The sequence below is a fragment of the Prorops nasuta genome, unplaced genomic scaffold, assembly GCF_024137725.1.
Source record: "Prorops nasuta isolate Cenicafe-Biocafe unplaced genomic scaffold, Cenicafe_Pnas_1.2 PNAS00002, whole genome shotgun sequence".
Taxonomy (NCBI): domain Eukaryota; kingdom Metazoa; phylum Arthropoda; class Insecta; order Hymenoptera; family Bethylidae; genus Prorops; species Prorops nasuta.
In genome coordinates, this window is record NW_027116799.1 from 3,975,367 (window position 1) to 3,986,745 (window position 11,379).

Consider the following 11,379-nt stretch of genomic DNA (forward strand, 5'->3'; position numbering starts at 1 on the left):
TCGCTGCTGCTGCCTATACATTGTTTTTCCTGCAACAGGAAACAATAAGAAATGTGGATTAAATATGTCAAGCCGACGACAAATCTTTAAACCTTTTTCTAGAGTCTATTGTAGATCTGTTATTGATAGTACTAGTATTAAGTTTGTTTTGTGAATCGAGTGAAAGGAACGCTTGGTCGGATGTTCAATGCTGGATAATGTTTTAAGTCTACATTAAAGGAGCATCATGGTTACGAATCAAAATTTCGTGCAGGGTGAGTATGCAAGCGACTATACAAATGAATTCCCACGTATGTTGTATAGAATTAACCATATACTATAATTGTAGCACTTTAAAAGTGTATTTAGATTTAGATTGTTGCATTTGATTGTTTACAGGCTCCAGTCCGGAATGCGGCGTGCCTGACATGACGGTTATTAGCAATATCGATGAAACTGGCATAAATCGAAACCTGCAAGTCCGATATGGAAGAGACCAGATATACGTATCCTTTCAGTAAAGATGGCTCGTAGAAGTGGAAAATAGTGATGGTGGGAGCTAGAACGGGATATACATACTTAGCGTACACATAGACACGCGCGCGAGCGACACAGTGCTAGGGTAGGGCAGGGCAGGGCATTCATTGGGTATTGGGTAAGAATATAAGCTGAGCCTACAGTCAGTCACCAGTCGCTACAGAGTAGAATGGGGGGAAGGGGGAATATTCGGTACTTCTCTATTATTATATTAAAATGCACATAGAAAAATTTAAAAAAAGAAAAATAAATATAGAACAATAAAGGTGGGGCGTTGTTCCCGGGCTAACTGGTCGCCATGACTACAGCGCACAGACTCAATTAAAGTCAGCTGGCGCTTGTTTAGTCCGAACCACTTACAAAACACGAGTAGTAATTGCACGCCTTTTGGAATTTTAAGTATAGGAAAAAAGAAAGTGGCAGTTCTTTACCCAATGGTATTCTGCAACTATGAGTCATACTATATACATGTATAGCAGTTGCAGCCCCAACAGTTTTGCGTCCCCTCGCACTTTCAGGGCAATTCCCATTCCCTTGTCATAATTCGGGGTCTGACGTCATTCGAAAACTATCCCTTTAGCATGTCCTACTTAATAGCAGTGATATGTCCTACTGTTAATGAAGATGATGACGACCCAAAACATTGCGTTCCACTTAAATAGTTGATCGATGATTTTGATGAATCACGCAGCTTTTTTCCTTAACACACTATCATCACCATTTATATACAGACTTATACGGGATCCATACTCGTGGCTGTGAATCCATACAAAGAGGTCGACATTTATTCAAACGTAAGTATACTCATGGTCTCGACTGTCGCTTGACCGGAACGTTCGTTATCGTCATATCATTATCAGGCATTGGTATGTATTCCTGAACTTCCTTTTTTGTGGTACAGGAAACGGAAACCCTTAAACGCTTTGGCCAATTATGCAAGCCATGTCGTTGACGTTACGTAGCATTCGCGTCATCAGAATAATTTTATTGCGCCATAACTGAGAATTATCTTATTTTCTAATTTTTCTTCTTGGTCCGTTTAGGAATATGTTGAACGATACCACGAAGAGAAAATGGGGGCCCTGGAACCCCACGTTTTTGCTCTGGCCGAAGCTGCTTATAAATCTATGCAGGATATGGACAGCAATCAATCGTGCGTAATATCCGGCGAAAGTGGTGCAGGGAAGACTGAAACAACGAAATTTATACTGCAATATTTATGCTCTGTAACGAGCAATGTTGATACTTGGGTTGAACAACAAATTCTTGAGGCCAACACGATCCTCGAGGCTTTCGGTAATTGAGCATTTCGATACAAATTTTCCAAAAGCTTCTATTTCAAATTTGCAAATTTTTGATGAATACGATAAAACCTTATTACTATGATTAGAGATAAGTACATAAATATTTGTTAATTTGTGTTTTATGTAAAATTATTATATAAAAAGATATTAAAAAACAATTATTGATCTATGTTTCTCCAATCATAGTAAAAAGAAGTTAGAATGGTTTCCTAAAAATTTTTCCAAATGTTAGATAGGGCTTTTTAGAATGTTGGTAATAATTTGTAAATTTTCTCTATTCAACGATTCATTAATTTGTATGTTTTAGGTAACGCTAAGACGGTGAGAAATGACAACAGCTCAAGATTTGGGAAATTTATGCAAGTTTGTTTTGACAACAAGTGGATGATAAAAGGTTGCATCATACAAGATTATTTACTCGAACAGAGTCGTATTACTTTTCAAAGCCCAGAGGAGCGCAATTATCACGTGTTGTATCAACTGGTCGAAGGGGGAATGCGTGATGAAGAGTTTGCTGAGCAGTATAAGTTGAAGCCTGCTGCTCATTACAAGTATCTCAACCAGTCTGGTTGTGTAAAGATCGATGGGGTTTTTGATTATAAGAAATTTGATGCTCTTAGGCTGGCTTTCAATGTTTTACAGGTTAATATTCACTCGATATTACACTTATTTGATTCTTATTTTAATGATTTTATTGTCATTATCGTTATTATGTGCCACAGGTTGCTCCAGAAATGTGCGATGGAATTTACAGAGTATTATCAGCGATTCTTTGGCTCGGTAATCTGAGCTTCCTAGACGTAGACGGTGAACGATGTGAATTATCCGAAGAGGATCAAGATATCGTTGCCACTGTAGCGCCACTCCTGGGGCTGCAAATCGAAGATTTGACGAAAGTAGTTCTGATCAGGCAGATAAACGTCAGAGGGAATATTACGGAGATTCCATTGAAACTCCAGGAGGCCAGAGAGAACAGGCACGCAATGGCAAAAGCTCTCTATTCTCGTACATTTGCTTGGCTTATCAATCATATCAATAACTGTACCAATCCTGGCCAAGACAGCTCAAGATTTCTTGGAATTCTCGATATATTTGGCTTTGAAAACTTTACTGTTAATAGCTTCGAGCAACTATGTATCAATTATACTAACGAAAAGCTTCACAAATTTTTTAATCATTACGTCTTCGCTTTGGAGCAGGATCTTGTAAGATACAGAATAGTTTATACATTCTTTTCACTATTCTTCAACGTTACTTACTCTTCCTTTCTTGTAGTATCGCCAGGAAGAGATTCAATATTCTCACATCACATTTACGGATAACAGCATGTGTTTGGAATTGATCGAAAAGCCACCACGGTGCGTTTTGAAGCTACTCACGGAACAATGTCATATGCCAAAGGGATCAGATTTGGCTTATTTAAATAATTTACACGCTGAATTCGAAAGCCATCCTTGCTTCGTTAAAGGAGATGATAGAAGGAAGTGGGAGACCGAGTTTGGCGTTAAGCATTACGCTGGTTGCGTAACTTATACTGTAGAGGGCTTTGTTGATAAGAACAGAGACGTGCAGCAAGATGTATTTTTCGATTTTATGTCGCGCAGCACAAACGAATTTGTGCAGGAGCTGACGACCTATCAGGATCTTTTGGGCTGTACAGTTGCGAGAGCAACGTCGACTGTCACTGCAACTATGTCACGTGGTACATCGAAAGGGAAACCAACACTCTGCGACTCGTTTAGGCATCAACTGCAGGCACTTGTGGATGTTCTACAAGCAACAACCCCATGGTACGCAAGATGCATAAAGCCAAATATGGAGAAATTGGCTGATCATTACGACGAGAAGCTAGTCTTGGATCAACTAAAATATTTGGGCATGCTAGATATCATTAGGATACGAAAGGATGGTTTCCCAATTCATATGTCCTTTCAAGATTTTATTACGAGGTACCGTTGTCTCTTTATCGACAAGCAAAACGCACAGCAACAGCATCTTTCGTCACTCTCCTCATTGAATCACAAAGAGGCCATTAAGCGTTTAATAACGGCTCAGGGTGTACCTGGGAGCGAATGGCAAATAGGAAAAACCAAAGTCTTTCTTAGGAGCTACGTTCACGAGCCACTCGAGGATTCAAGAAATAGAATTGTATATTCTAATGCCACTCGTATACAGAGGGTTTGGAGAGGCTACGTTGTACGTCGAGGTATAATACTGTTTTTCTAGAAGCTTTTAGTTTTCATCTGAAAAATTTTACAAATAGAATAATGGAAATTTTTCTTACTTGTACCAGAATATAAACGAATAAGGGAAGCGGCACTCAAGGTGCAACATGCTTATCGCGGTTGGAAACTGCGCATTATGTTTATAAGGAAGAGGAGAGCGGCTATTGTTATTCAAAGCCACTTGCGCGGTGTTTTCGCGAGGGAAGTTGCTGCTGCATTACGGGAAATGAGGCGTGTCGACGAAGAAATGAGGAAGAGAGAGAGGCTAGAGGAAGAGCGAAGAATGATGGAGGATAAAAAGGTTTTGGAGGAAAGTCAAAGGTAAATATCTCTATTTTTTACATGTTATATCGGTCTAAGTACAATGTAGTATGTACGATTTACGAGAATATATTGAACAAACGATGCTCAATATCCATAGGATTAATCTTAGAAATCTCAGTTTAAACAAAGAAAAAGACAAATGTTTCTTTTTATCCTCTTGTAGCGTACAATACAACGATATACGTGGAATGGAAGCTGGGTAAGTAATTTAACCGGTAATGCCATTAAAATACGTACACACCTAAGTAACTGTTCTAATCAGCAGAAGGAATCGACAACAAATTTTTAAAAATTATTAAATTGATCGAAATGTCTCTAATTTTTCCTTGTTTTTTTTTACAGGAAAGCACAGGAGGAAATAGCCGCTTTGTCGCAGATGGCCGAACAAATGAACTCAAAAATGGCTACATCCGAACTTCAATCAGTCGATCTCGATAATTTGTTCTCATTTCTCTCCGATGTACAATCTACCAGAAGCAATCAAATTATCGAGGAAATTGGGGAGAAAATGGACCAGTTGGTGGAAAATCTTGACGTTGAACTAGAGACAGTGATACAACAAGAGATGGAATTAAATGCAAAAGCAAAGTCACAAAAATTGTTGCAAAGCGATCCGCGACTTGCTACTGGGAGCTCCATCAAGCAAGGACCATTTAATTTACCAGAACCTACAGGACCGCCTCCGCCTCCACCACCGCCACCTCCACCACCACCGCCACCACCTCCACCTATTGCTCCCCTGTCCTCATCTGCCGTTAACGGAGAACCACTGCCTGATAATACAGAACCTATTTACGAGTCGGTTCTACCACGTGTTGAGAATGTACAATCACCTTTAGGCAAAAGCGTCCACGAAAAAGAAGCTCATATGATTAACGGAAATAATGAGCAACCAGTACCAACTAATAACTCTTATAAGGAAACTCTTACCACTGATTCTGCCGCTAATACAGACGCAGAAATATTGAACAATCATCAGAATCACGCACAGCACCATCATTATCAACAGCAGCAGCAGCAACAGCAACAATTACAGCAAAGACTACAGCTGCAGCAGCAACAGCATCACCATCATCATCACAACCACCATCACAATAATCATACTTATCATCATCAAACGATGATTGAATCACAATCGAATGGTCACGATCAAAGGGATAAGCAACTGCAGCAGCAACAACAAGAACCACAGCGAGAAACATCGGAATCTCCAACGCAAGTACCTGTAGAACGCGAACAAAGACGGAAGTGTCGAGTGGAACGTAAACTACAAGAATTGGAAGAGAAAAAAGAACACGATGGTGGTGACGTTACGTATCACGATATCGTAGAATTTGCACAAAATTACTTCAATAGCCATGAAAGATCACCGGAAGGCACTATAATGGCTACACTTACAAGGAAATCTCGTGGGAAAAGCATGGAGTACGTACCAAAGTATGAAATGGTCACTTATTATAAAGGATCTAGTATTCCCAATTCACATGTACACATGTATGATCCTGACAATGTTAACGTAGCCTGTTCAGTATTTAGGGTAAGGATAAAATTTTCTGAATTCCAAAAATTCTTATTCCTTTGTAAGCTTTTAAATGCATTGTTTTACTTTTCTAGGATCTATGTAAGTGCATACGTGGGGAGATGAAGTTGGAGCAAGAAATATCGACTATCCAAAGCATCATCGGTTATGGAATTGAGCGTGAAGAGTTGCGAGATGAAATATTTGTACAATGCATACGTCAAGCAACCAACAATCCAAATGTAGAGTGGATGGAACGTGTTTGGCTGATATTGTGCTTGGCAATTGTAGCGTTTCAGCCGAGCAAACTTTTGTATAAATATTTCGTGTCTTTTTTAAAGAAGAATCTTGCTTTGGAAGGCAAGATGCGTCAGTATGTCCAATGGTGCCTGGATAATTGCAAGAATACCAAAGTCTCATGCAGGCAATATCCACCATCGACCGTAGAAATTGCTGCGATGCGACGCTTAGGAACGATAGTCTGTCGCTTCTTTTTCTTGGATGGCAGAACAAAGGCCATCGACGTACATCCGACAGATACGGCTGCCGATGCGGTAGCAAAACTTGCTGAAAAACTTGGTCTTCGCTCTTTGGAAGGATGGGCAATTTATCAAAGCAGGCCGGACGGTGAAGAGCACGTACGGGCTCATGACTATCTTTACGACGTTATCGCCGCTTGGGAAGTGTATGTTTACACAGTTTACAGTTTGAAATTTAGTTATAAGAGAGATAAAAATCGTATTGTATTTCATTGATCGTTCCCTGTAGGAAACAATGCAAGCTGAATACATCATCACAATCGTCATTCTCAACGTTGCGCAGGGGAAATAATCCAAGCCTCAGCAGCGGTGATAATCGGTTCATTTTCAAGCGTAGGCTGTTTCGAAATACTCGAGAGATATCACAAGATCCTGTCGAGGTCAACATGCTCTATGCACAAGCTGTTTACAATGTAGTCAAGGTATATAAACTCACAATGGTATCCATAACATAATATAAGATAGAACTGAACATATTTTTCACTAATTTTGATCTTTTTCTCTCATCATATATTTGTGTGTTTATAGTGCGATGATTTCCCCGTCTCGGAGAAAGTAGCTCTTCAATTAGCCGGCTTGCAGGCCCAGGTCGCATTAGGAGAGCCAAAAGACAACGACCGACTAGATTATTATAGCGAGGTTGATAGTTTCCTGCCTTATCGGATTAGTAGGGCCCGTGGTGACGATGTATGGGTACCGATAATAGCTCAAGCTCATAAGCAATACGGTGCAGGTAGAAAGGAACTTGCGGCAAAGGTTTTGTACTTATCCTGCGTTATGCAGTATCCCCTCTACGGTACAACAATGTTCAACGTGACTTATCGTGGCTATTGGTCTTACGGAAATCAACTGATACTCGGTATCAATTGCGAGGGCTTGATGCTGATTAAACCGGAAGACAAGTTTGTGTTGTCCGAATATCGTTACCAAGACGTTGAAAGTATTATGTTGGATCCTAGCGATTCTTTCATAACGCTGTCCCTGTTACGGCATAATCCTGATAGTTCCCACAAATGTTTCGTATTCGAGACGACGCAGAAGAACGAAATTGGCAGTCTAATAGTCAGCTATTGCCCGGCTCTGGCAGGCTGGATAACTGAGAACGAGGTCCCCGCTAAAAAGTTAAAGGGCATTACAAATGAGGATCGCATCAGGCTATATCACAATCTGGTAAATTGTAGGAAGGCGCTAGTTGATTCGGATGTGTTAAGAAAGCCGCAAGACTCTGGCGGTGGATTCTTGAGGAACACGTTGAGAAGACTGTCCAAACATCGTATAGAGAAATTGAGACAGGAACATGGCAATGGAACTGATCACGGCGAGACTTATAAAGGTTTCTCATACGGTTATTGGGCCTTCAGCAGACAACCGATATCGCAAAGCCTCTCGAAATTACCAGATGTCGATGAGCAGGTAGCTCTTGGAGTATTCCAATTAATCTTGACATATGCTGGCCTCGGGCAGAATGGCGATACCGTGCGCAGGGTCGAGGACGAGCACGTCAATCTTATTCAGAATGTAATGGAACGCTGCATACGAAAGGAGAACTTATTGGCGGAACTTTATCTTCAGCTTGTCAAACAAACGACCGATCATCCGGATCCAAACAGTCGTGTCAATCTAAGACACTGGGCTCTCCTGTCACTGGCTTGCTCTGTTATTTTACCGCAGCAAAGGACCATCAGGAAGTACTTAATTTCGCACTTGAAGAGATGTGCCAGTGATTACGTTACAGAGGAAGGTAAATACGCGAGATTTGCCGAGAAATGCCTGTACAAGACGCAAGCCACTCGTAGAAGACAATGGCCACCTAGCAGAGAAGAAATCATGTGTACCATAAATCGAAGGCCAATTTATGCTAGATTCCATTTTATGGATGGTCAATACCACGCCGTCGAATTTCATCCAGCTGCCACAGCGAAAGACGTCATGGAGATAATAAAGGCTAAAATCGGTCTAGAGGAAACCGCTATGGGTAAATATTAATATAAGTAATATTTTTTTAAAAATTATAGCTTACTATATCAATCTTATATTCATCAGGTTATGCAATTTACGAAGTACTGGGACCGACTGAACGTGCTTTAATGCCCGATGATAAGATTGCCGAAGTTATGTCCAAATGGGAACGGCACAGAGCCGCCAGTGCTACGCAAAATCAACCACCGAGGAAACACGCACACCATTTCTTTTTATTCAAAAAGCATTTATTCCTCGATCAGTATATGAATCTCGATGATCCTGTGGAGAAAGAGTTACTCTATCATCAAGTATTGCACGACTTGCGAGCTGATAGATTTCCTATTACTGAAAAAGAAGCCGTACGTATAATAATTGCTACATTTTTTAATTATTATTATTATTATTAATTTTATTTCTGCTTACCAGATGATGCTAACGGCACTTCAAGCTCAATTGGAGCTTGGTGATTGCGAAAGAGCAGCAACCGATCAAGAATATCGCACAATATCTGGTCACTGCCTACCATTAAGATTAGTTCCGTGCTTATGCATCGACGGAGTTGTTCAACATCATCAGTCGTTGCGTGGCATGACTGCACCTGAAGCTAAGAAAGCTTTCTTAAACTTGATACAATCTTGGCCGTTGCACAGAGCGACTATATTTGATGTAATGCAATCATTCACATCCAACTGGCCGCGCGTTCTCTGGCTGGCAGTCGATCAGCTAGGTCTACACCTCTTAGAACATCGCTCGAGAAATGCGCTTTGTACTTACGAATATGCTAGTATACTCAGCTACAGTCCCGCTGTCAACTGTCTGATGATTATTACGGGAACGGATAAAAAACAGAGCAAAGTGATTCTCACTACCTCTCAGGTAATTTCTAGCTAAATGATTAAAGGATTGGAAAATTCTACAGTGAAGTACATTTTTAGTAATTCTATGCTTTTGCTTTTAGGCGCCACAAATAGCAAATTTAATTCGTGAATATGTGGAAGTTTTACAAAGTCCACCAGATATACCGAAAAGAGACGCAACGTTTACTCATCAGTTTGGTCAGCAGCAGCAACAGATGCTACAACAGCAATCTACAAACGGTCATCAGCAGGCACCATCGACGGCAGCCGGTAGAAAATCTCGACCGGCATCATTACTACATAGGGGAGCACCGATAATACAGTCGCAAGCCAGTTAAGCTAGCTCCGAATGACAATCTTGTCTTTATTTTTATTAATATTATTATCTCTTTTCCGTTGCGACGGTATCTTTCTTAAAACAAACCAAATTGATATTCCTGATTTATCTTATCCATAATGATATTTAATTACAAGGATAAGTTTATACTTAAACAAATTATACTGGACAATTATTTCCAGCTGGATGGTACCAGATACCTGTTAGTCAATCCTTGTATTCTATCGTTTATACTTTTTATGAAGATTATTTATTTATTATTTATATGGCCTACTATTTACATGATTTTTTCTCTTAATTCATACAGATTCTAAAAATCTGGCACACGGCATACTTATTTCTTCCAGTATTTATTTGACATACTTACTAATAATACTAAGATGGATCTCGAAGAAGCTTCAAAACTTTTGGGGATCAAGCAGATTGAACGGGTACTAGAGTATCAAATAATACATGTCGAACAACTGCCATTATAAGGTTTTTCATTATGAGACAAATATGCAAAGTTTTTACTCACTTTTATACCAACGACATTACATTTTTTATGAGCAATTCTCATGCTTTATATACAAAGGAAATTCTAGTCCTGAGGGAATCGTCACTTTAATATACTTTACCTTTGATAGGCGTCGAACCAATTATACAATGATGATCAGTATTGTTTGATAGTGAAAACAATTGTTATAACAGTTTTGTTAGTCTATCTTCTTTTAATATATGACTCTTCTACATTCTGTACAATTGAAAGTTTAAATTTGTATTGACATCATCCGCATGAACCAAATGTGTCTTTTCAACAAATTGATTGATTTTACCGGTATGTGAGATGTATATAATACAAAGGGTGCTTCCAAAATGAAACCCAGAGATAAACGATTAAAAAACTGCGCAAGATATCTAATAAAACTGCCAAACTCATATCCTGTAAAGGTTATAATTAATGGTAAATAAGCCTAATCCTTTTTAATAGATTTTAATAAGATTGATCTCAATCATGCAAGTAGGCATATTGTATTATAAGTTAAAGGCGATCAGCATTTATGCAGATCCATCTGTTCTGAAATCATGATGACGATTCTCTATTTATATGTTAATGCTTTTTCATATTATAGGCATTTTAATATTGAGATGAGAGGGTTTAGCTGATGTAAAATTCAGCGAGTGCAGAGACAGACTGTGATCCGTTTTGTGTGTCCTTAGCGTATCGAGAATTGTTTAATTCAGGAGTGAGATTAAAATTTATGTACTTAAAATGAAATATGAATGAATGTTTATGCTTGATGAAACTTACAGCTAATACAAATGTCTCGCTAATAGAAAAGGTTTACTGGTTTTACGTATGAATGCTGGTGAAGCGAGAACAATGACATTATATGATTGTACGCGATCCATGAAACAATTTGTATATAAAAAGTTACTGATGATAATACGCATATGAGAATAAGCGCACATCCCAATCCACGTGAATACATACCCAATATGCACTCATACGTATATATATAACATACATATATGTATAAGTACTGTTTTAAAATAATACAACACTTATGAGAGTTAGCCCGTGAAATAAACTTTCAAAATATATTCGTAAACAGAAAAAAGGGATCCAAAATCAGATAATACTAAACACGTATATTACAGGCGACCCCGAATCTACGCTCGTGCACATTCCACTGGTACACGTGCACCCGCGCATTTTAGACTCCATTAAAAAGAAACTTGTATTTAAAAATAGAATAAAGGAACAAAGCTTTAATCTTAAGATCAGTTTTTTTTTATAGAATGCCTTCCCCTCT

At 39.1% G+C, this 11,379-nt stretch overlaps 1 protein-coding gene across 2 annotated transcripts; it reads left to right on the forward strand.

Moving 5' to 3' along the window:
- The first annotated feature begins 147 nt into the window (after window positions 1-147).
- Myo81F (Myosin 81F) lies at window positions 148-11,345 on the forward strand. 2 transcript variants are annotated; one of them, XM_066740382.1, is made up of 16 exons: window positions 148-254; window positions 379-485; window positions 1,248-1,310; window positions 1,560-1,812; window positions 2,128-2,462; window positions 2,543-3,025; window positions 3,096-4,026; window positions 4,114-4,366; window positions 4,533-4,568; window positions 4,712-5,906; window positions 5,984-6,573; window positions 6,657-6,849; window positions 6,956-8,402; window positions 8,471-8,748; window positions 8,816-9,265; window positions 9,348-11,345. In XM_066740382.1, the coding sequence occupies exons 1-16, from the start codon at window positions 227-229 to the stop codon at window positions 9,582-9,584; spliced, it is 6,879 nt and encodes a 2,292-aa protein (XP_066596479.1). In that variant the 5' UTR covers window positions 148-226; the 3' UTR covers window positions 9,585-11,345. The 2 variants fall into 2 exon arrangements, with proteins under 2 accessions (XP_066596479.1, XP_066596481.1); XM_066740384.1 differs by lacking the exon at window positions 4,533-4,568.
- The last annotated feature ends 34 nt before the right edge of the window (window positions 11,346-11,379 follow it).

What these genes read in the sequence shown, in the direction of transcription:
- Myo81F (XM_066740382.1), top strand. Translation starts at nt 227, where the DNA reads ATGGTTACGAATCAAAATTTCGTGCAGG. An exon ending in AGGTCGACATTTATTCAAAC is followed by an intron (nt 1,311 to 1,559) that starts GTAAGTATACTC and finishes TGGTCCGTTTAG; the next exon opens with GAATATGTTGAACGATACCA. An exon ending in AGGCTACGTTGTACGTCGAG is followed by an intron (nt 4,027 to 4,113) that starts GTATAATACTGT and finishes TACTTGTACCAG; the next exon opens with AATATAAACGAATAAGGGAA.